General features: G+C 36.8%; 1 protein-coding gene, 1 non-coding gene and 1 pseudogene across 2 annotated transcripts in view; all 3 read right to left on the reverse strand.

Annotated features, from left to right (window-relative positions):
* Positions 1 to 2,888: 2,888 nt before the first annotated feature.
* On the reverse strand, positions 2,889 to 8,092 carry LOC101129668 (solute carrier family 2, facilitated glucose transporter member 3-like; annotated as a pseudogene).
* The window catches only part of PANK3 (pantothenate kinase 3), a 31,160-nt gene continuing 7,563 nt past the window's right edge, over positions 2,889 to 26,485 (reverse strand). The window contains exons 2-7 of the mRNA XM_004042963.5: positions 23,057 to 23,409; positions 20,429 to 20,682; positions 18,300 to 18,476; positions 15,803 to 15,926; positions 13,448 to 13,573; positions 2,889 to 12,036 (exon numbers count right to left, since the gene is read on the reverse strand). Coding sequence (XP_004043011.1) covers positions 11,986 to 12,036; positions 13,448 to 13,573; positions 15,803 to 15,926; positions 18,300 to 18,476; positions 20,429 to 20,682; positions 23,057 to 23,409 — 1,085 coding nt within the window. The 3' untranslated portion in view covers positions 2,889 to 11,985. The remainder of the gene's footprint in view (positions 12,037 to 13,447; positions 13,574 to 15,802; positions 15,927 to 18,299; positions 18,477 to 20,428; positions 20,683 to 23,056; positions 23,410 to 26,485) is intronic.
* Positions 15,304 to 15,381, reverse strand: MIR103 (microRNA mir-103). Its single transcript, NR_106237.1, has one exon. It is a non-coding gene; the product is annotated as a microRNA mir-103 (primary transcript).

Raw genomic sequence — 26,485 nt, forward strand, 5'->3', positions numbered from 1 at the left:
GAAAACACAACGTGTCAGAATATTTTATTCAAACTGTCAAAATGAGACAACTAAAAAAGCTGCTATATAACATGCAATTGTCTATCCATGGAAGATTGGTTCCAGGAACTTATGTAGATACCAAAATTCATGAATGCTCAAGTCCATTATATAAAGTGGCGTAGTATTTGTATATAACCTACACATCCTCCTATATGCTTTTTTTTCCCCTTCTGAGTCTGCTTGCTAGGGAACTCCCATATACTTTAAATTATCCTTATTTTTAATACCTAATACATTGCAAATAGCTGTTATACTGTATTTTTTATTTGCATTATTTTTTAAACTTTTATTTTAGGTTCCAGGGTACATGTGCAGGTTATACAGATTAACTCATGTTACAGGAGTTTATTGTACAGATTATTTCATCACCCAGGTACTAGGCCTAGTACCCAATAGATATTTTTCTGATCCTCTCCCTCCTCCCAGCTTCCACCCTCAAGTAGGCCCCAGTTTCTGTCGTACCCCTTTGTGTCCAGGTGTTCTCATCAAGCTTCGATATATTATTTTTATTGTTGTATTATTTTTTGTTTCAAATGTTTTCAATTCACAGTTGGCTGAATCCGTAGATGTGGAACTCACAGATATGGAGGGCCAAGTTACTTTTTTCAAGTTCAGCTGCTTGAATTCTTTTTTTTTTAAGATGGAGTTTCGCTCTGTCACCCAGGCTGGAGTGCAGTGGCGCAGATCTAGGCTCAGTGCAAGCTCCGCCTCCCGGGTTCATGCCATTCTCCTGCCTCAGCCTCCCAAGTAGCTGGGACTACAGGTGCCCGCCACCACGCCTGGCTAATTTTTTTGTATTTTCAGTAGAGACAGTGTTTCACCGTGTTAGCCAGGACGGTCTTGATCTCCCGACTTCGTGATTCACCCACCTGGGCCTCCCAAAGTGTTGGGATTACAGGCGTCAGCCACCGCGCCTGGCCAGGTGCTTGAATTCTTTTAGTGGTATCATTTAATGTTTTGTGTTTTTTTGTTTCCAAAGAAATCTGGGTTGGCTGGACTCCAAACTCTTGCTAGAAGAAAATGAGCAAAATGGGCTTAAATCAAAAAGAATATGCCTTCATAGTTTTGTTAATTTTTGCTACTGTTTCCAGAAACTGTAAAGGTTATGTTTAAAGCCCTGGCTGGGGATAAGCACTTACTTACCTAAACATGTGGTCAACTGCACTTTTGGGGTATTGTTAACCTCTGGGTAACATTAAAAACTATCAGAAAGTACCAATTTTCTATGAAAAGGATGTAAAGTTCCAGAAGCTAGTCGGGTTTTCCAGGTTTACTTTAGGGAAAAAGTCAAATCTTAAACTCCTCTCCACCCACCAAAACCAGATGCATAGGAATATCTTAAAATAGGAACTTACAGTATTACCATAGAAAATGATCAATAGATTTTTAAATGCAGAAATATTAGTTTGTTCAATACACAATACACTCATTAAGGAGAAAGTAGGCATCCTGCTTTCAAAATTTATTTTTTTCGAGACAGAGTCTCGCTCTGTCGCCCAGGTTGGAGAGCAGTGGCACGATCTTGGCTCACTGCAACCTCCACCTCCTGGGTTCAAGTGATTCTCATGCCTCAGCCTCCCCAGTAGCTGGAACTATAGGTGTGCACCACCACACGCAGCTAACTTTTGTAATTTTAGTAAAGATGGGGTTTTGCCACATTGGCCAGGCTGGTCTCGAATTCCTGGCCTCAAGTGATCCACCTGCCTCGGTTTCCCAAAGTGCTGGGATTGTAGGTGTGAGCTACTGCTCCTGGCCACTTTCAAAATTTATATAGCACTGTGTATTGACTCCAGTACAGACTTTTCCCTCCTTGGAAAGTTTATTTAAATGAAAGACTTAAGCGTGTAGCCTTGAATGTATGCTCTTTAGGAGCTTATTTCTAAGTGCTTGCGACAGCAGTACTTCCTACATTTGAATAGCTAAACTACACCTCAAATCTCTTCCATACTGCATCATGTTCTCCTTTAGTCCAGATCTTAGATTTTTTTCATCCTAGTTCTTGCTAATTTTTTTAAAATAAAGGATATGTACTTCACATGTCACATGGTAGTCATGTTTACGTTTTCAACCATTCCTCTACGCTCCAAGTAAAGACAATAATATGATTTGAAAACTATGCCTGGAGCCACGACAATCATACAATTTGAAAACACAGCCGTCAAGTTTCCAACTTACTGCCTCACATATTAAGATGATTTTTTTAAACAAACTTAGCAGGCGATGGATAATCCATTCTCCATGATGTGCTTAATTCACATGCATGCTTGTATCAAAACATCCCACATACTCCATAAAGCCTGTAATCCCAACACTTTGGGATGCCAAGGTGGGTGGATCACTTGAGCCCAGGAGTTTGAGAACAGCCTGGACAACATGGCGAAACCCCATTTGCACACACATATACACACACACACACACTACACACAAACAAAACGAAACAAACACCTAACCAACAAACAAAACCATAGCTAGGCATGGTGGCGCATGCCTGTAGTCTCAGCTAGTTGGGAGGCTGAGGCTGCAGTGAGCTATGACTGCACTACTACACGCCAGCTCAGTCAACAAAGAGACTATATAAAAAAAACCAAAAACAAACCCAAAACCAAAAAGCCAACAACATTCATTTCTGATGCAGGATAACATGGTCTCAGGGGGGCAAGTTTTCACATCTTAATAAATGCAAGCCCTGAATTTCATCAATGCCTTCTCTGTGCCAGGTACTGGGGATCTAGAGGTGAACAAGACTTTACAAAGTTCTTGCTCTCACAGAACTAACCACAACCTTGCATTTAATCACAGTGAAAATGTGGGAATATGTAAGGTAAATAATAAAAAGGTACACATAGTAAACAACTTAGATAATTTATTTAGAAAGTAGAAAATAAAAAGTATGATTCTAACATCTATTTAGAATATGAACAAAATTAGAAATGGTTAAACTACAGAAAAAAAGGCAGAGAAACTGAAGTTGGCTTAATGGTTATCCAATACAAACAAGCAAAACCCAAGTTACCTTCATGCAAGTAAGCATTAAGGAAAAGAATACGGGAATGTTTACAGAATGCGCCATGGCAAACATTTTTCAAATTTACATAAAATACTGTACATAAATGAAAAAATAAATTAGGTAATTTACAAGAAATGTTTTACAGATTACAATAGGCTATAACTTAGTTTATTATGAATAAAATTTATGGCACATCATACATTTTTACATCACAGATTCAGTGTTAAAAGAATTCAGACATGATAAAGCTTAGACTTGACAAGAATGATGTAATAGAATGAGGCAACTTAAACTGAAATGGCATGTGTAAGTAAAATTAATCCCCAAATTAAAGGATTCCTTAGATTGGGACATAATAACATCTTCTGAGTACGCTTTGGTCAATAACTGGTCATTAAGATAAACGCCATTCAATTTTAGTTAAAAAATGAGTTTTGTGCTGTAGTTTAAATAAAAAGTAAAAGCACACAGTGTATAAAAAATAATAAAAACCATCTTAATATCGCTTACATCCTAATACTATTAGTTATATTCGGGGCAAGCAGACTAGGATATTGGTGTTACTTCTATAAAGTTACCTTCTGTTTCTAAATGCTATAAACTAAACTAAAACAGGTTACCCAGAAAAAAGTGGCAAATTCCAAAATGGCTTAATACCTGTGACAACTATTGACCGAGCCAGGTACAACATCGATGAAATTCAGACATACAATGTAAAGTTGAAATAATCCCAAATTATTTTACGTTATTTACGTACACTTTACAAATAACACAAACATGGAAATGTTTTCTTGGAAAGCTGTTGGAACTGTAAGCACTGCAATGTATGAAAGAAACATATTTAGAAATAAAAAATGTAATAATATCCTACAACTGAATTAGTTGCATATTTATACCATTCAAAATCTTGATTTTAACCTCATTCACTCCTTTGAAAAATACATTCCTCTTTTGTTCTTTTAAATGCAAAATTAGTGGCAGTTGCAGCAAAAACACCGAAATTCTATAAGAAAAAAACTGATTTACCCCAAACATATCATTCAGCACAAACTGTGGTACCTGAAATCCCAGTATCAGCTCATAGTATTCATTCATTCATTCATTCATTTATTTTTGAGACAGTCTTACTCTGTTGCCCAGGCTGGAATACAGTGGCATGATCTGCCCTCTGCCTCCCGGTTCAAGCGATTCTCCTGCCTCAGTCTCCCGAGTAGCCGGGACTATAGGTGTGTGCCAACAAGCCTGGCTATTTTTTGTATTTTTAGTAGAGACATGGTTCTTCCCACATCTATCCCCACTCACAATGATCAGAAATAAGAAACAGCTTTTTAAAAAGGGCCACTAAAAAATCCCAAATATATGTAACACAAACAGTCCGACTTAACAATGGTTTGACTTATGGTTTTTCAACTTTATAATGGGGCAAAAGCAATACAGATTCAGTTAAAAACTGTACTTCAAATTTTGTATTCTGATATTATCCTGGGCTAACGATGTTGTACAATACTCTTATTTGAGATATTAAACACTTCATTATAAAATAGGTTTTGTATTAGATGATTTTGCCCAGCTAAAGGCCAACGTTAAGTGTTCAGAACACATTTAAGATAGGCTAGGCTAAGCTGGGATGTTCAGTAGGTTAGGCGTATTAAATGTATTTTCAACTTACGGTATTTTCAATTTACAATGGGTCTACTGGAACATAACCCTATTGTTAAGTCAAGGAACATCTGTATTCTAACATTTATGAATAATTTTTTGTACAATGAAAAAGTCGTAATGCCCATATAATTCTGAAGTTAACACAGTAAAAATTCCAGATAACCTTTACAGATTTAAAAGTACAAACATTTTAATATACATATAAAACCTTTCGTATTATTTTAAGGTATATCTACGTGGCCATTACAGGCAATGACATATTAAGAGAATACCATTCTACTGGTTTGGTGAGAATCCAACACTTAGTACCTATCAAATATATACCAATACAAATTATGTAATAACTTAAAATTATATAAGCACTAAATATTAACTCCAAAACATGACACCAAATACCTGAAAAAAAAAAAATTACTTTAGTTATCTCAAACGCATCCATGAATGAAGCAACTTTCTCAGGACCCTGAAAACTGACTCATTTCCCACCATAACAAACCAACTCCCTCATTTTATAAATAAAAATAATGTTCAAAGAGGCAAGACCAGTGACCAACACTACTTTTAATACAATACCAAATATGACCTCACATTCACTGAATATGCAGGACTAATGCAAATAAGTAGTGACTGCTTTGAGAAAACATTTGAATTTTTTGGAAGTGGAAATTAATTATTCAAAATTTAGATATGTCAGAAAAGCTGGGATGATTCATTTTCACACCACCATTATCGTGAATGGGCTATCCAAATACTCTTAACAGAAGGAAAGAATTACTTTTTTAGGTCTTTAGTGATTATTACTAGGCTCAGTAGAAACCAGAAGACAATTATTCTCTTAAATATTGAAAAGAGGCAGTAATACAGATAAAACACACTATTTTCTGAGATTATCTGATGATAGAAACAAAGTTGGCTGAATTCCTTAGGTATTAGAATAAACATAAACTTGATCATGGATACCTCATGGCAGATCACTTTAAGTGAGGTCAGAGAGTATTATCACAAAAAGATAATATATTTCTAATGTTTTGTTCACACCCACCATAAAACAGTTAAGTTAAATTCAAAATAATGTACACTCATTTTCATTATCCTCTATCAGTTTTCACATGGCTTTAAACAGTGAAAGAATTTCTAAACTACATTCTCAAATGCAATAGACTAAAATGCATAAAGTGCTCAACAGAAAAAGATACAATATGAAAAAACTTTGCTTATAATATACAGAGTGGTTATAAAGAACATATGGAAATTACTATCCAGTTAAGCTTTCCATCCAAGAAAACAACCTTAAAAATCAAGGCAAGATGGACTACTCTTTGAAGGCAAGAATACTGCTGGAATAAGAGGAAAACCTTTCCACTTTGTGCTGCATCATTCTGCTTATAGAAAGTCTTTAAGGGACTGGTATTTACATTATAGCAATCACATGTACACTCAAAGGTAAAAGAAAAAAAAACCTCAGAAATTTTTATAGAGTCTAATATTTGGCAAATAATCTGAACCACTTTAAGGGCTTTCAATTACCATGTATATTACTGGCAATAGTACTGACTTTACCCAAACTAAGAGACCACCTAATTTCCAACTTTATTTAGAGTAGCTGAGCAAGGAACTGCCACGTCAAATTACACGGCAAGTTTACTAACAGTCTTTGGAAAAGATGAGTGTAGAACTTAAAAGGCACTAGTTCTACAAGTCTCTAATTAAAAGGCAATTTTCTCGCGGGGTCAGGGTGGTGGTGATGGGAAATTCTATATCTTGTGTTGTTTGCCTAGCCTCACAGCAAACTGACAGTGGTTGCATTTGAAAAAGTTACCAGATTTTTTAAGAATGAAAATTAAGCCCAAAAGTTACAAAGATTTTTCTGTGTACAGAGGTCTACAATGCATTAAAGTTTCTTTTTAATCCTTAGAAATTGGCTGCTCAAAGTCCAATTTTAGAAATGAAGTCAATGGAATCATGAGATCTGCTTCAGTGAAGTACGTATGTATTTTGGGTTGTTGGGAACTGTGCCCAGTTGACTCATACTCTCTCAAATGTGGTCTACTGGAAAGATTCAGGTCCCCTAAGAGAACTTGGCATAGTACCATGGTCAGATGGTAACAGAAATACATAAGCATGCCATGACCCTAAAGCAACAACACACTTAAACTAGATAATAATTGTTCAGGAAGAGCAATCCAACTAGAAAGTTGGAGGTCCAGTTGGAGCAACCAGCCACTGCTATTGCAAACTGAAGAGTGTGGCCACAGTATTCCAGGGAACGGAGCCTGGTCCAACTTCAGAGAAGGCCACAAAGACCAAGACAGCCCCACTACAGACAAAGCTCATCCCACCATACTCATCCTTTAATAACAAAGAAACAATCATGAGGACAGAACAAAACACCATACCTCAAGACCTTATCATATGTAAAGTCCTTCCTGCCCTTTCAACCAGAAACAGAGAGACTACAGTCAAGAAGATAATATTAACCACTCCTGCACTAATCTATAGATTGGCTTCTCAACACCTGCATCCTTGAAGATTCTCATTGAGTAATAGAAGACAACACTGATTCCAGAGAGCTACTGAGCGAGCTGGAGCATGATGGAAATGACAGTGGGTTGTTGGTAGCTGGGTACTCTAAAGAGCACCAGTGTAGTGACTTGCTTTTCTTGTATCATCCTAGCACTCTTATCTCCTAGATGTCCTGGGACACATCCTGAGTCCCCTACAATTGCTGAAGGATCTCATTAGTACTCTTCCTTTCTGTTAATGAGCAAAAACTTATGACTTCCAGGGCAAAATGGAAGGGCTACACTTTATAGGACAGCTGGAAGGATGGTAAAGCCCAGTATCACTGGGCATAGCTCTTCAGACCCCAAGATGAACTCCAGACCAAAGATCTGGATCTCCAGAATACCAACAATGACGCCCAGCTGGTTGAGAGCACTAAAGGTACCCCAAAGGGGAGTAGGTGAGATCTCTCCAATGTACATGGGCACAAAACTTGTGCAGAGTCCGCATTACAAGCCAGTAATCTAGTGGCCCAGGATCAGCATTTCAACCAACTCAGCATGTCTGCAGAATCCCATAAGGCAACCAGTGATAGCCAACAAATTATGATAAGCATTGAATTGCACCTGCCAAAGTGGTTGACGAAGAGTGCAACAGAAAGGAGCCAATCATATCACCATTGGGGAAGATGGCCACAGACAAGGGCCAGGGGGACATGAGCAAAACCTCAGAGGGAGAGTCTTCTGACCTCTCTTTCAAAGTGTAACTGAGAAAGTCCTATATGACTGTCTCAGGAGCACTGATGACTCCAATGTTGTAGCCAAACTGAAAAGAAGAGGTGGGGTGACCTGGGTCCCCATGGGCCTTATCTAATTCTTTTCAAATATTCAAGAAGAGCTAGGAGTGGGATTCCAGAGACACTTCTTCCGGCCAACAAAACCTTCAAAGCGTCCTTGGCAGCAAGTTTTCAGGTCCTCAGTAATGCTATAAAACTCACTCATCATTACAGCATCTCTGCGTTCTTGCTTTACCACATTTATCTCAGGCCCAAACTTAGTTATTTCTTTGTATTACATCTGAACCATCAAAGCTAAATATTTTATTCTATTATGAACAACAGCAACAAAACCACGTTTATCCCAAATAAATGTTACAGGAATCTAATAGATGAGCTATTTTGAAACTTTGTGGGAGTCTGAGGCAATACTGCAGAATTACTAAAAGGATCAATGTTTAGTAAACAAAAGCATAATAGTTCCAAAATTTGTAAAGCCTTTTACCTGGGAATTTATTCTCTCTTTTGTATTTTTGATAGTGATTACAAAGTTTTTCAGATTTTTATGTTGGCAAGTTAACACTGGAGGTCCAATAGTTTAGTGGAGTTGTTTTGAGACTCTTGCTAATGGTTTAGGAAGTAGAAATGCTTGGGGATAAAACTGACTTCTATACATTACCAGTAAATCTAGATGTACTTTAAAGAGCTTAAAAAATTGTTTACATTACACAAGGTAAGTATCACTATGCGTTTTTTTGTTTACAGACCACAGGTTTACTTAATAGTTTTCAGTAGACTATCAAGAGATGCATGATAAAGACATTTCCCCATGTAGTTTTCAAATTTTATACTCAAGTCCTTATATTCGATTACAGGCATGAGCCACTGCACCCAGCCTCAACTGTTTAAAATTCAGTTTTCTTTACCTAAAGATATGAATGTATGAATTATTAGAGTGGTTATTTAGGAGGAAAAGCATGTAAAGTTAAGTTTTTAGAATTGAGACTGTTTGAAACTCTGAATTCATTATCAGTCAGTAGCCATTTTAAAACCCTACAATGACTTCATGTTCCTTGCTTTAATATTTCCATTGTAGTGACTAAATATTGGAGCCAAAATTCCATTAGTTCAATTTATTTTAAAAGTTTCTGATTTGTATATCTGTACAGATAAGAATCTTAACTGAATGATAGTAACTACAAGTTTTATACCTGTGGCAAATACTGTATTAGCATCTACTGATTTAGGGCAATCTTTAAGAAAAAATGGAATGGTCAGAGTCTAAGTTATTTCATCACTGTACTTTGGTTAATGTGAACTATGATTCATATATTTTATCCTTTCAAACTGAAATTACCTGCTAGAGTGAGCAACTATCTCACCACTGTGGCTCTTAGCTTTTCCCATATGTAATCTAGAATTACTGGAATAATAAGAACACAAAATCATAATGAAGGCTGCCAAAGATTGTTAATTTTTTATTAAGATCTCAAGTAACTCCCTGTAAGCTCACTGTGGTAAATAGATTTGGTTCTAATACCACAATGCCTCAAAGCTCTATGTTCTTAACGGTGCTGTCTTAATAGCAATCAAATGTGAACCATGTGTGATTTTTATCTTTTCTAGTAAGCACATTTAAAAATAATTGGAAACAGATGATTCCTTTTTTTTTTTTTGAGACAGAGTCTCACTCTGTCGCCCAGGCTGGAGTGCAGTGGCACAATCTCAGCTCACTGCAGCCTCCTCCTCCTGGGTTCAAGCAATTCTCCTGCCTCAGCCTCCCAAGTAGCTGGGACTACAGGTACGCACCACCATGCCTGGCTAATTTTTGTATTTTTAGTAGGCAGGGTTTTGCCACACTGGCCAGGCTGGTCTCGAACTCCTGACCTCAGGTGACCTGCCCACCCTGGCCTCTCAAAGTGCTGGGATTAGAGGCGTGAGCCACCGCGCCTGGCCAAGATTCATTTTAATTGTGTATTTTTCTTTAACCCAATATTTCCAATGTTAACATTTCAACATGTAATCAATACAAAAAAATTAGGAGATATTTAACCTTTTATTGTCCTTTAGAGCACGTCTCAATTTGGACTAACCATATTTCAAATGCTCAACAGCTACATATGGGTAGTGGCTACTGCACTGGACATCAAAGTTCTAGAACTCTCTCTTACAAATGAACACTATCACTGTTGTTGAAAACTTTCTTATTTGAGATAGTTTATTTTATACAAACAAACTGTATTTCTTATTATTCCTGAAATATCTCATATTGGCATCCTGCCATTTCATTGTAGTGCCTATCATTTTTCCATTGATACTGATAAAGTTGCCTAAGACACAACTTCCTACATAGAGGAAATAAGAGGAACAAACCCCTTTTGGACAGAATCTATTAAAACTCATTCCACTATCCCTATGTACATAAATAACATTGCCTCTGCTGAGTGGAATTTGCATTCGTTACTTCAAAATTCAGACTCATCTACCTTTCCAAGTTAGACAGTTGGGGAAAGAACTTCCTAAATCTTAAGGTTGAAGGCAGAGGGCTCAACCCCACTCCAGATTCAGGCAAGGGGAATAGGAAAGAAAGTGTGAGATAAGAGCATGGTGGCCTCTTGGGGTCCCTTGATGGGGGCTGTTGGGAAGTGGAAGGCATTCTTTTAAGGGGATAAGAAGCAAATGGAAGACTGGCTCCAACTCTAGAGTTTTCAGAGAGTTAGAGGAGGTGGAGAGATTTACTCCTGCCATGGATCATGTGCACTTCTACCACCAACTCCTGGTTTTGCAGTATTTTTATAAATGGAGTTTGGACCTTGGTGACACTCAGCCTCTCTTCCCCTTTTCCTGTGTTGCTCAATCTTCCTTTCCCTCCTAGGTTCTTACATATTTCAAACCCTTGCCAATAACAGTACTTTAGCTTTCAGGTCTCACCATTCCCTCTTGTTGTTGAGCCTTTGGATAAAAATCCACATGGCTATGGAGTGGGTTTTGTTGGAAAAAGTGACCGTCCTCTAATTGCACCTCTATTTCTGGCTCCTCAAACAGCAAAGGGTAATAATAAGGCATGGTAGAGGTTTTCCCATTTTTCAGTGACTAGATTGTGAATATTTACAGATGAATTTTCTATTATTAATGTTATTGTGGTTGTTTTAAATTAAAGGTCTGAATGTACATATGACCAAAACAAACAAACAAACAAACAAAAAGAGCACAGTGAACTCAAATCATATTCCATTACAATAGTCCCAGGACTTCATTAGACAGACTCCCAGTAATTAAGCCTCCAATCTTAAAATGTTAAACATTTCAACATGTATTGACTAATTCCTGTAAAATACAGAAAGTGCAACATCACCAAATGTGCATTTCCCAGGATTCATTTTAGAATTCTCATGAAAATTTAATAATAGTATTTCAGTTAATTATGGCATTTGAGAAAAAGATACTAATGGGGAAAGATCACATACATGCTTTGGGTGATATGTTAAAAAAAACCTACAATAATTAGTAGTATTGCCTTAACATTTCTAAAATCACATAAAAATGATCATCTTTGATTGCCATTTCAGTAATTTTGAATACAGGGTATGTTATTTTCTGCTCACTAGTAATCAAAACACATAAAACAGACTTGTAACAAATATTCAGAGTCGATTATTTTCATAAGCTAAACAGTTCCGAGACTTTAAGATTTGTGTTTGAGCATACAGTACTGCAATGTTGGCTACATAAAATAAAAAAATCTTTTTAAGAGGAAGCTCAATAATCAGAGGCTGTATTGCATTTAACGATTTAACACTGGCTATATACAAAAGGGAAAGCATTTCAACGAGAAATACTTCACGTTACCAAGTTCTCTCCTTTAATATGGCAACATTCAGCAGCTTATGCTACTCTTTTATCCTTTGGTTCCCAGTGACAAACAATGCAGTAATAATGCCTCTGGTTTTAGTTCCTCTTGGATGACATTTATTAGCAGAGAGAGAGACCTGATGCTTTAGCTGAAATTTGGCAGCCCAAGAAGTGCACCAACTGCTCCAAAGTATCCCTGTGTAATTTAAAAATAACTGTTATGTAGTACAGCTTTTAAGTTAGCATATAATATTAACCACTTGAGAACACACAACTATGCACAATCTATTTGTTTAATAATATTTGGAAACCTACCAATTTCTGCGTTGTTAACTATTATAAAAAATTTTCTGAATCTGTATTCTTATGTCTACACACCTTTGAAATATGTATTTTTATTTATTATTATTATTTTTAGAGACATGGACTCACTATTTTGCCCAGGCTGGCCTTGAATTCCTGGGCTCACATGGTCCTCCCATCTCAGCCTCTTGAATAGCTGGGACTATAGGCTCACACTGAAATACGTATTCTAAAAGTGTGGCCTTTAGACACTAAAGCTTCCAGGACTGTAACAGCAATTCTGCACCCTCTCCCCTTTACTTAATAAACTAACTTCCTGTGACTGTGCCTGACACTCTCACTGCATGCCATGTGGAATTGCACAAGGGCACACCATTCTGATTTGTATTGTGTGAGCAGTGACAATGAGACACGGAAGCTTTTTTTTTTTTTTTTTGAGACAGTCTCGCTATCACCCAGGCTGGAGTGCTGGAGTGCTGGAGTGAGTGCAGTGGCGTGATCTCAGCTCACTGCAGGCTCCGCCCCCTGGGGTTCACACCATTCTCCTGCCTCAGCCTCCCGAGTAGCTGGGATTACAGGCGCCCGCCACCTCGCCTGGCTAATTTTTTTTGTATTTTTAGTAGAGACGGGGTTTCACCGTGTTAGCCAGGATGGTCTTGATCTCCTGACCTCGTGATCTGCCCGCCTTGGCATCCCAAAGTGCTGGGATTACAGGCGTGAGCCACCGTACCCAGCCAAGACATGGAAGCTTTTAAGAGCAGAATAATTTGAATCTCTGTTACTAATTTGTAATGATACAGCCATTTGACTTTGATCACAAAATGATTCAAGTTAAGTTAATCCAAAACATTATATGGACTGATAATTGCTCAGATCAGAATTTAACTGCATGTAGTAAATGAATACAAAAAAATTTGGGGGTGCCTAACAGGTTATTGTAATTCTCTTCCCCACAACTGAAACTGAAGCGAAGGAACCAATATTCTACTACTTAAGGCTGGGCACGGTGGCTCACACCTATAAAGGATTGCTTGAGGCCAGGAGTTCCAGACCAGCCTGGGCAACAAAGAGTGATCCTGTCTCCACAAAAAATATTAATAAAAATAAATTAGCTGGGCACAGTGGTGCATACCTGTGGTCCCAGCTACTTGGGAGGCTGAGGTGGGAGGACTGATGAGCCCAGGAGGAAGAGGCTGCAGTAAGCCATCATTGTGCCACTAAACTCAAGCCTGAGTGACAGAGCAAGACCCTGTCTCTTAAAAAACATGCTATTAAAATTCACAAAAAACATTTTCCTACCATACCTCATGTTCTAGAAACAATGCTTTTAGTTGACCTTTTGACCAGTAATCCAGTGCATATGCCAAAAGTTTCATTGAGAGGGTATTGACACGTAAGAAGTTTCCAACAAAGACAACTCTGTTTATTTTCTAAAAGAAAAGAACAAAGAAAAAACTTGTAAAAATAATAGATTTTAAAATATAAAAGGTTTCTAAATATTTATTTATTTAAAAATGCAAAAAAACAACTACCCTTTATTAGTATAACACCTACCACATTCCTGGCATATAGCTGTATAATCCTGAGTATTTAAAAATTAGTTCTGCACACATCATCCAAAATCCACAAAACATGTAACACCAAGAGAGAACCCTAAATTATGGACTTTGGGTGATGATGATGTGTGCACAGGGTTATGGACTGTAACACATGATCACTCTACTATGGGATGCTGAGGATGGAAGTGGGCTGTGTGTGTATGGAAGGTGGTATATGGGAACTCACTGAGCTTTCCACTTAATTTTACGTGAACCTGAAACTGATCTAAAAAATAAAGTCTACTTTTTAAAAAAGGTTCCAGAAAGACCCTAGCAGATGATTTCAGGTGAGATTTGTTTTTGAAAATGGCCAATAAATAGCCCCCTTACAAAGTCATTTGGAGACACATTACTGATGTGATTAAAAAAAAAAAATCAAAACATGCTAAGTACTATAAAATGCATTTAGTTGATAAGTAGCAAACTTGGCCCACACATTGCAATGCATGTTGAACAATGACATACAACTGTGGATTCTACAGAATTGGAGAGTAATACTGACTGGGGTACTGGCATGTGCATTCCCCTAGGATTCTAGCATTCTTTCTCCGTCCCCTCCCTGATTCATCAAATCATTCTCTCTCTGCAAAGATTCCACACTAATTTGGTTTCTTAGATTATCTCTATGATTAGGAAATCTTACACAGGGGAACTGGTGTTTGAATCACCAGAAAACTTATTTCAACTCTCACACTATATTGACTTTTGAGTAGAAATCTTTGTACATAAGTTGGGATACTGTAAACCATGGCCTAAATTATTGTTAACTCAATTGGTCAGTGGAAATTTAGACATAAAGGGCTAAGAATAAAGGTCTCAAATTGTTGTCAGCTCCCAACATGGCCTACTAGTAACTCCATTAACCAACTAACACTTAAGTTTCTAAGTTATTAAAAAACTGATGAGACCAAGTTCTGGATTTAAATATAGAATAATTCAGAGGATTTGCAGATTTGTTCTCTCTGCTGGAAGCTTTCTCCCCAAAATGTCTACATGCACAGTTTCCCCCTCACCTCCTTCAAACCTCTGCCTAAGAATCACATTTTCAATAAAGCTTTCCTTTAACCACTCAATTACTTGGCAATTTGTCCTCCACCACTCTCTGCCCTATTCCCAATCCTCTTTATCCTGTTTGATGGTCTCTTTTTAAAAAAATAGCATTTATCACCTAATACACACTACACAATTTACTTAATATGTCACTAGAATGAATGCAAGCTCCACAAAGCCAGATCTTTGTTTTCTTCATTAATATGTTCCAAATACCCAGAACAATGTCTGGCATCTGGTAATCAGTAAATATTTACTCAATGAATAAATGAATGAATGAACAAATGAAGGGTTCCTTCGAAAAGCATACTTCCCAATCCATTTAAAGTATTTGATATTTATAAAAATTAAACGGGCAAATATATCTATTATTATATAAGGAAGCTAGAATTAAATATATATATTCTCTTCCAAACAAAGAATCCCAACTATATGGTCAATCTAACAGTATATGCTTTTCATACTTTTCTTGGAACAATAAACACCACTCAAATATCATGAAGAACAGGTCTCAATGCCTTCATAGCCCTGTACAATGCTGCTTGATCCATATGCAACAAGGCAGCACTGTAAAGAAGCCGAGGGCAGTAAGAAAACTTCCAAGAATTTCACTAATCAAATGCAACATTAAACACTGGTGGTATAGTGGTGAGCATAGCTGCCTTCCAAATGCAAAATTAAGACTAAAAAAAATGCTTTCACAAAGTATCTCAAAATGTCTTATGCTTAGAACTTTCTTTCACATCCTCAAGGGATTTAGGTTGTGTTTTTCTGAAAAAAAAATTCTGAATAAATTTCTCCTATTTCAATTTGAATTATCTGCTACTTTCTTTAAAAGTAATATAGCAACTGGGTACGTAACATATATACCTAATGAGTCTTGGCATTTAATGGGTTACATCTCAATCCCAGAGGCCTCCTTAGGGAAAGTGAAGAAGCCCTGCTAGGTGTATATAGGACTCCAATTCACATTTTTGATAATTCAAGTTTTGTGTTTTTTGTTTTTTTTACCTCATTAACAGCACACATTCGTGCCACAGAACCAATGTTATTGGTGATAGTAACTAAAGTAGCTCTTGCCAGATCTTCTTTACTAACAGATTCTCGCTTCTCCTTATAAATCATATTCCCAAAACTGCAGAAAAATGAAAAATAAAGTCAAATCTGCTGATAACAAGCAACATTTTACGTATTAACGGCTATATCTACAACCTGGATATTTTTATAAAATTAGGACCAAAAAGTAGAAACACATAGGGATAAGATCAAAACAAACTAACAAAAAATATCTATGCAAGGGTAAAGTAATACCTTTCAAAGAATTAAGGTTAAAATGACATCTCAAAAAAAGCATAGTTAGTTATTATAAGAAAGCAAAGATTACCAAAATATCTTCATTTAAATCTGATTCAAAACAAATTAGCCAAAATTACAAAATGTTTCCAAAAGTATCTCAGCTTTAACTTCAAATTCTTTTTCATTCAGTCACAAGAAACATTTATGACATACCAAGCTTTGTGCTGGAGACAGATAGTCCCTCAAACAGTGAATTAGTCTAGTGCAGCACTGTCCAATAGAAATAAAATACGAGTAATATATAATTTCATATATGTTCTATTAGCCACATTAAAAAGGTAAAAATAAACAAATGAAATTAATTTTAATTGTACATTTCATTTAAGCCAATATATCCAAATATCGTCAATTCAACATGTGGCACTCATATGCCAAAGTGCCTTACGTGGCTAGAGGCTATCGTAATGGACAATGCAGGCCTACATACAAAAGACAGCAAGAGAAGCACTAACAGTAACAGGGAAAAAATCCAAACAAAGGCTAACCCCAAACAAAGGCTAACCTTGGAAATACAAACAAAAAAAATCTTTTATTACAGTGGTAAGAGAAAAAAGTTAAGAAGGTATGAGGCAGGGCTTTCAGAGCAAAAGGACCAGAAAAAGCCAGAAAAAATGAGAAGGAAAATCTTAGGCAGAGGCAACTAAAGGTTAAAGGCACACAGAAATGAGAAATGAAAACATCTATGAAATCACAAGATGTTTGGTCGGAGTGAAGCGTCTATGCGAGGGAGAGGCAGGAGATGTTACTGAAGAGTGAGACAAAGTCCACTATCAAAGGGCACTGGATTCCCTGACAAAGAACTTGGGGTGCACAAGCAACAATGGTTAGGAAGCATAATGGGAGACAAGACTGATAAACAACAGAACAGTAAATTTAAAATATTTAGGAATCAATTTAAAAAGCCATGTATGGACATATTTGGAGAGGCCTTTTTAAATGTGTGAAAGGCACAAAAGTAGCCTTAAACAAACAGACAAGCTAAGTTCTTCAACAGCAAGACTTACTATAAAGATATCATTTGTCCCTAAGTTAATATGTAAACTTACTGAGATTCCAAAAACATTTTTGTAATAGAGAAAATTCTTGCCAAGTTCATACAGAAAATCAAGCAAAGGGGTGAAACTAGCCCTTCTAGAGATTAAAACATACTTTTCATGCCTCTATAAAGCTGAAAGTATAATGCTGGTACATCAACAGAATGAAAAGCCAGCATATGTAAAAAAGCCATCTCAAATCAGTGAAATAAAGATGGATTATTAGACATTAGGGCCTTCTGGAAAAAAAAACAAAAAACCTGAAAAATGAAAGCATGATCTGTAACTCACAAAATACCCTAAGATAAACTATAAGTAAATCAAAGATTTAAGTATAAAAATACCACCACTAACATATCAGAAGAAAACAAGGGTTTATTCCTTTATATATTTGGAATGTAGAAGACTTACTTACTATGAATCAATATCCAGAAGCCATAAAAGAAAAGACTGATAAATTCAACTGTATAACAATCCAACAGAAAAGTAGAACATGAACAATAACTCACAGAAAATAAAATATGCAAGGCTTTTAACCCCAGTGTTGGTAGGAGAAATGTAAATTAAAATTACATTAAGATACCACTTCTCCATCTGATTAGCAAAAATGCAAAAGTTAGCACTCTACTGGTGAAACAGGCACTTTCATTTACTGCTGGTGAGAGTGAAAAACAGTACCACTCTTTTGCATAATTAACAATATCTCAAAAATGCATTTGCAATCCAACTTTTGGGAATTTATCCTACACCTGTATAAAATAAGGTCAACAACATGTAAAGATTTCTATACGGATACTTTAGAGTATATATAGTATGCCATATAATGGTAGATTACCTTTTGTATATGGGGAGAAAAGTAAAAATATGTATTTGTATTTGCATAAACACTGGAAGGACACTCAAAAATTAAAAAAAAAAAAGTTTCTTACAAGGTGCACTCAGGGTAAACTTCTTAATGTATACTTAATTTTTAAATGACATCAATGTTCAAAACTTGGAACCTAAACTGGATAAGAGAAAGCACCCTTACAACTTTCTGTTACATTGCTTTCCAAAAACATAAGCAACTTGAATTACTTAACTTCTGTAACTTAAATAACACAAAATGTTAAACTTACCTAGATGCTACAGCCCAACCTGGCAAACCAAATCTTTCATAATCTCCTCCATAAATATCACGGACCAGCTTGTCAGCTTGTGTGCTATCACCTTTGGATGCCATTTCAAGAGCCTCTTCAAAACTTTCACAGCCAGTCAATAAACTGCATAAACCCAGAAAGGTACCCCCTCCAAGGCTAAAGAAAATAAAGAAACTTGCTAAGTTGCATTTATACATTATATTCTTTCTCTAAAGTAAAAGGGTGGATCATTCATGTATTCAATGAACACACAGAAAAAAAACCTATGACTAATGCTGAGTGCTGAAATAACATAATGAAGGCAACAAAAATTGTTTAGTAAAACCAAACTTGTTAGATCAAAGAATAAACCAAAGAAAAAAATCACTTGGTGGAAACATGAGGAAAGGACAGACCTATTAAATCTCTCCCAAAGTCTTCACCTAATACCTTACACTCTGTAGTTACCAAAAATAAATTGTGTGTGCATTAAAAATGAATAAATGTTAAAAATCAGTACCATATTAATTACAAAGAGAAAATCTGTAATTTTTCTTTTGAGACAAGGTCTCACTCTGTCCCTCAGGCTGGAGTGCAGTGACCATGATCATAGCTTACTGCATCCTTGAACTCCTGGGCTCAAGCAATCTTCCTGTTCCAGCCTCCGCAGCAGCTAGACTACAATGCACACTACCACACTAGACTAATATATATGTATATATTTTTGTAGAGATGAGGGTCTCACTATGTTTCCCAGGCTGGTCTTAACTCCTGGTCTCAAGCAATCCTCCACTTTGGCCTCCCAAAGTCTTAGAATTACAGGCATGAACTACCATGCCCATCTTTGTAATTTTAAATGGTTTCCAAGAAATGATTTTGGGAAAGGCTTCTTTACTTGGCCTGACATGGATGAAATCAATTCAACATGATACACTAATATTTCACATGACCTACACATAACTACAATGAGTAAATTTATGTCCAGCTGGCCAACATGTCAATTACAGAAATTTATTTGCTTCTATTATTCTGGATATGCTCACAGAATGAAATCATATCTAATTCCTAAACTCTAAAACTTTGCTCCCTAGTCTCATCTAAATTTCTAGCAAGTTCTACCCCTGAATCACTGTTGGATTTAGTTAACAGACTGAACTTCTTTTAGAGTTAACCGAAGAAGGTAACAGCAGTGTACAATTCTTTGGCATAGAGAATTACAACAGAGGTGAACTTTTAACCACCATAAAAATAAAGTACTAATTAAGTATAATTTAAACAGAATTACTACTTTAAAATTAAAATGAGTTTTTTTCACAAATTAATCTAAAGTATTTGAAAATCTTTCTTCCTTAAACTGGAATCTTCACCTCTGTAAAAGTTGATAAAATACAAAAAAGAATCATGAGTTTTATATCTTATTTCTCATTCGTATTTCAGGTATTACAGAAAAGTATGTGGGCTATTTGGGAACATTAATGTTATCACAAAAAGAAATCACATTAATTCATCCTATAAGAATGAATTATAATGTTCCCCAATACTGCAGTTTAAGGGTTTACATATATTAATATCTATTAAAAAGTCAAAAAATAGGTAAAGAAGAAAAATGCTTTGGAAAAAAAAACAAAATATAAACATAATAAAGTTTTAAAATCAATAGAACACTGTTGCTTCCAAGTAAATGCTCCAGTTAAATTCTAGAAAAAACGTTACTAGACTCATTCTAGATAAAAATTCACTTTACCATTATGGAAATTTTGATCCCAACTGATGCTGACTAATAAACATTTAATAATTTCAGTTTGAGTCTTGACATACACATCTTATAAAAATACATTATCTGTTGGCTGGGAGCAGTGGCTCATGCCTGTAATCCCAGTACTTTGGGAGGCCGAGACAGGCAGATTGCTTGAGCTCAGAAGTTCGAGACCAGCCTGGGCAACATGGCACCCTCTTTCACTTAAAAAAAAAAAAAAAAAAAAAAAAAAAAATATATATATATATATATATATTTGCTGTTGTGCAAATACATGCTCTTTTACTGGTGAAAATGACATTATTATACTGATTTCATAACTTCTGTGTATAAAACAATGTGAATGCAGCAATACAACCAAAAAGGTCACTACCTTGTCCCAGTCACTCGTTTATAGTTGTCTTTGGAATGGACTGCTAAAATACTGACTCCTGAGCCAATGTTCACTACAAGCAGTGGATAGGGATCATCCAGGTTAAAAGGCATCTTTTGGCATCGCTCAGGTTCTGAGGCATTAGCAAAATAATAGCACTCGGCTTGTCCATTGAAACTGACAGAGTCTATATACAGCAAGCCCTTTACAAGGCAGTCAAGTTCATCCAGTTTGTGCAGGTGGAGGTTTCCAATCTGTTAAAACAAACAAACAAAAACAAAAAAGGATGACATTCAAAAACACTCAACTATATGATTTTCCTGTATTACTTTACAAAAATTAAAAATGGTCTATGACCCCCACATTTTCATTTTGTTTCATGTCAGAATCTGTTTTGGGATTTCATCTAGTCCACTGGTCCTCAGTGAGGGTGGTATCACCTCACTGCTAGTTTTCTAAATGATGGGGAGGAAGGAAGGACTAAACTGACATTTAGTGGGCAGGGACTTGTGATGCCAGACATCTTTAATGGGTGGGACATTTCTGCAGACCAAAAAATTATCCCATCTATGCATTATCTTTGAGTGTTTTGCCAGTCATTTTTATAGTGGCAGTAGGAAAATTATTTATAATTATCTGAGGCTAGAGAAGAACAAAGTTATTTTACCTATCTGTCTGTGTATACAAATACAAAAGTATTCATCCTATGGATTCAGTCATTCATTCATTCATTCATTCATTTTTGAGATGGAGTCTAGCTCTGTCACTCAGGCTGGAGTACAGTGGCATGATCTCGGCTCACTGCAACCTCCACCTCGTGGGTTCAAGCGATTCTCCACCTCAGCCTCTCAAGTAGCTGGGATTACAGGCGCCCGCCACCACACCTGGCTAATTTTTGTATTTTTAGTAGAGACGAGGTTTCACCATCACTGGCCAGGCTGGTCTCCAGCTCCTAACCTCAAGTGATCCGCCCACCTTGGCTTCCCAAAGTGCTGGGATTACAGGCGTGAGCCACTGTGCCCAACCCACGTAGTTTTAAATATATACTAAATTTGCTAGGAATTGAACCACCATATAAAGCAAGGGAAAATTGTACTTCTTACTGTTTGGAATTTTACCAAGTGTTTGTTTAGCATGTTGGAGGGTCATGTCACCAACAGCAATGCCATTTATGGTATCTCATTTTCCAACAGAACATACCATATCAATCTGGCATGTGTAGCTTTGGTATTCATGATCAATCTATGCATAGGTGCAAGCATATAACTACTTCATGATGTCCTCTGGAATGATCATACTGTTTGTTAATCTACCCATGGATAGATTAATTTCTGATTAATAACTGATACCTTAATCTCCTGTCTTTATATTATAGTTTGAGTACTAGTTTGAAATGATTACATTCATCATTTCAGGTTAGTAAAAAGCGTATTATAAGATACCTTTTATAAAACATTGCAGCTTAGATATCACTTCCTCTGGGAACCTCTTCAACTCTCCAGCTGTTGTTACTCCTCTGTGTTCCCAAGGCACCTCTTTTCATGCAGTACTACAGATCTTTACCTCAAATTATAAGGGTCTCGCTTCTATGAGCCATTTAAGTTATTTATATTCCTTCTAAGACAGGGTCTCATTGTCACCCATGCTGGAGTGCAATGGCTCAATCACAGCTCACTGCAGCCTCAATCTCAAGAGCTCAAGCAATCCTCCCACTTCATCAGCCTCTTGAGTGGCTGGGACTACAAGCACAGGCCATTATGCTGAGCTAATTTTTTTATTTTTTATAGAGACGGGGTCCCACTATGTTGCCCAGGCTGGTCTCCAACTCCTAGCCTCAAGTGATCCTCCCACATCAGCCTTTATATTCCATTAACAGTATTTTCTTATGATTTTCAGAAATTAAATTATTCACATTTACATTTTCAAGAAAAACAAATTTCAGTGGTCCTAAACAGAGCTATTCTTTATTCTAATAGAAAAGACTAGAAGCTTGGCAAATCACTCTTTGAACTCTCATTCTAATGGAAAAGACTAGAAGATGGCAAACTGCTAACAGCACATAACTCAAACCAATACTCATAGTTCTCCTGCCAGATCCATTCAAATCACCCCATTTGACACAGGAACATGGCAGGATTAACAGTGTAAAAACAGAAAAAAAAGGGTAACAGATTTTCATTCAGGTGTCCATTATACTAACCAAAAGACATTGGTTTCCAGACTTAGGGTTTGGGAAGGAGATGGCCCTGGAAGATTAATATTATTTGAATAAGTAATATTCCAAAAACCATGTAAATGTAGGACAATAGTGAAAATAATTCAAGCTTCGTTTATATCTGGCTTTGTACACTGCCAAATTCATTAAAGTCCCCAAATCCCCTTTTTATTGGAGCTTTGTAGTACAGCACTAAACAAGTTTTACCAAATATTATGTGCAACAACATGACCATATCCAGGCAATTTTTACTCATCTCATAAACGTGTTTAAAACGCCCCAAGTGAAAGGCAACCATGGATACATATTTCCCACTGCATGTGCAGGGAGAATTAAGGAACATGCTAGATGGAAACCTACTCTCATATTTAAAAACAGGTATCAATTTTCAGTTTTGAGTAAAAGATACCTACTGTGCGAAAATCTTTTTCAAACTTGTAAGCACCACCTCCTGTAGCACATAGCACCGTCTGCAATGTTGAGAAGTTTTTATCTCTTCCCATTTGGATAAAAGTAGGCAGGTCCTGGGTTGGAAACCTGATAAAGTGCAAGTTCCCTCTTCGGCCAAAAAGAGTTAAATCTTTCAGTTCAAGGTGTACATCCCGAATGCCGGTGGATCCATATGCCACGTTAGAAGTCAAATATTTCCGAATACTTTTTAAACTCTCAACTTCTTCTTGTTCTTCCTCTGCTGTGATATCAATAGGTTCAAAGTACGAGAGCTTTACTAGAGTTCCCCCAATGTCCATGCCAAACCATGGGAAAGCTATGGGAGGAAAAAAAAAAATATATATATATATATATATATATATATCCATTTTAGAAACACAAATTAAAAACCAGTTAGCCACAAACTTCATTTACTCTGAATCATGCATTCAGGCAATAATATGTATTGGGTAAGACACATGTTCCATGTGGAACTTACCTTTTTCCCTTCAAAGTTTTTTTTTTTTTTTTTTTTTGAGACGGAGTCTCGCTCTGTTGCCCAGGCTGGAGTGCAGTGGCGCGATCTTGGCTCACTGTAAACTCCGCCTCCCGGGTTCACGCCATTCTCCTGCCTCAGCCTCCCGAGTAGCTGGGACTACAGGCGCCCGCCACCACGCCTGCCTAATTTTTTTTTTTTTTGTATTTTTAGTAGAGACGGGGTTTCACCGTGTTAGCCAAGATGGTCTCGATCTCCTGACCTTGTGATCCGCCTGCCTCTGCCTCCCAAAGTGCTGGGATTGCAGGCGTGAGCCACCGCGCCCGGCCCTTCAAAGTTTTATTAATATATTTTCTAAAAACGTATAGGGTGCTTAGAGTTGACCCAGGATCTTTTAATTCCTGGTCTGGTAGGCAACCCCTTTTCATTTACTAAATACCACGTGCTCCAGGGATGAGAAAAAATTCAGATCATTTTTTTTCAATAAATAGGTCATCACTAAGGGCATGAAAATCTTTGTTTCTATAAACATTTTGATACAATAAAACTGGCCTATAATCACTTCAAGTAACCCAGGAGAAAAGCACCTCCTTAAAAAGCAATTCCTGCCGGGTATGGTGCTCACACCTGAAATCCCAATACTTTGGGAGGCTGAGGTAGGGGGGATTGCTTGAGGACAGGAGTTTGAAACCAGCCTTGGCAATATAACAAGATCCTGTCTCGGCAAAAAATTTAAAAATTAGCTGGGCGTGGCAGCATGCACCTGTAGTCCCAGTTACGGGAGGCTGAGGCAGGAGGATCACTTGAGTCCAGGAGGCTGGGGCTGCGGTGAACCATGTTTGCACCACTACACTGCAGATTAGGTAACAGAGTGAGATCCTGTCATAAAAAACAAACCCAAAAAGCAATTCCCTTCAGTAAATAATCATTATCTCCAGGCCGGGTGCGGTGGTTTACGCCTGTAATCCCAGCACTTTGGGAGGCCGAGACGGGTGGATCACGAGGTCAGGAGATCGAGACCTTCCTGGCTAACACAGCGAAACCCCGTCTCTACTAAAAAAATACAAAAAAATTAGCCGGCCGTGGTGGCGGGCACCTGTTCCCAGCTACTCTGGAGGCTGAGGCAGGAGAATGGCATGAACCCGGGAGGTGGAGCTTGCAGTGAGCAGAGATTGCGCCACTGCACTCCAGCCTGGGCAACGGAGCAAGACTCCGTCTCAAAAAAAATAAAAAAATAAAAAAAGAAAATCATCATCTCCTCTACACCAGGAAATAGGAATGTATATGAATAAGATAAAATGCCTGCCCTGAAGGAGCGCTCAGTGTAGCAGGGGAATATAAATAAAACACATTAAGAACGAGATACACAAAATAAAACTTTATATAAGTATAGATTAATAGAAGGAATGATAAACCCTATGCCTGTGTTTGACCGTAGAAAATACTAAAACAACAAAAAACCCCACCCAAGGGGAAGAGGCATACGTCAGTACGGTTAAGGAACTAGAAAAAGGGGGAAGTCTAAGGAAATAGATAGAGGACCTTGCACACTTAGCTAAAGAGCTTAGACTTGAACTTTTTAGACAATGGGAACACTACTGACGTTCTAAGTAAGAGAGTGGCACAGTCTACCTTCAAATTAGAAAGCAAACAAACTTTCTACTTTGGCAGTGTACAGGATAATATAAATGAGCTGCTTAAGATGTGCCAGTAAAGTAAGGCCAGCAATAGAGGCCATCTTAAGTAACACCCTCTTGAAAAAAATGGTATAGACCATTTACAAAACCCTTATCATTTAAAAACAGATTCCTGACGTCTTACCTCAGAGGCACCGGACAATAATCTTTAAGAGTGAGATATGGGATGCTATTAAAAATTATATACTGTATATATTCAGAAGATTATACTATAGTCAGATCTAAATGGCATTTGAAAATCACTGGCTTTGGTCATCTGATTCCTTCAGGTTATAAAATTCAGTTTTACAACGTGATTTCCTTATATTTATTGGCCACAATCCTTACACTGACACAAAGGAGTATTTTCCAATTGTTCCCAAGGAAGTCAGTATTATAATATTACGAATTACAAAATTCAAATTTTTAGAATTAGTTTAAAGCACAACTGATTCAATTCTTCATAGAATTACAGCTAACATTTACTGAGTGCTCACTACCTGTCAGACACAGGCTCATTTAATCCTCAGTACCCCCACTATAAGATTGCTCTATTAAGTGTACCACTTAGACAAGGAGGCAAAGCAATTACAAACTTGCCTGAGGTCAAACTGTTAAGTGACAGTGCCAAGATTCCATCCTAAAAATATATATTTCTATTCTCTGGGATCTTAACTATTATGACAGAGACTCAAAAAGAGTTTAATACTCAAGATACATGGATTAAAATGTCTGGCAACAAAACATATTTAACAGTTTTTATGTAAAAGTTGCCAATAAAAATTATTTCTAAAATTCTACTTTCTTACTCATTTTACTTGATATGTGTGTGCATTACAAAACCAGGAACATATAATTCATTGAGAAAGAAGTCTATACATTTCTCCATTTTATAATTTACACATTTACTAAAATTAGTATATAATTTTTAATATGAGGAAGGAGTAATCCTCATTATCTTCTTTTGGAGAAATAGCTCGTTCGTCTTTATATTTGAAACTCAAATTAGAGATCTGGAGCTACATTACAGACAATCTTAAGAAACAGTATTCTGTATTCTGGAAAGGTACTTCCAGTGTAGGAAAAAAAGTTTTTTAAAAAAGTAAAATGACATTAGACCATAATTTGGGAAGCCAGTGGCAGCTTTGAGTTCAAACACAATACTTTCATCATGTCACCTATAAACAGGTATAAATAACTAAGCAACATAAGCAGAAGTGACTAAATTTTCTCAGTTTTGT

This window comes from Gorilla gorilla, chromosome 4, assembly GCF_029281585.2.
Source record: "Gorilla gorilla gorilla isolate KB3781 chromosome 4, NHGRI_mGorGor1-v2.1_pri, whole genome shotgun sequence".
Lineage (NCBI taxonomy): Eukaryota > Metazoa > Chordata > Mammalia > Primates > Hominidae > Gorilla > Gorilla gorilla.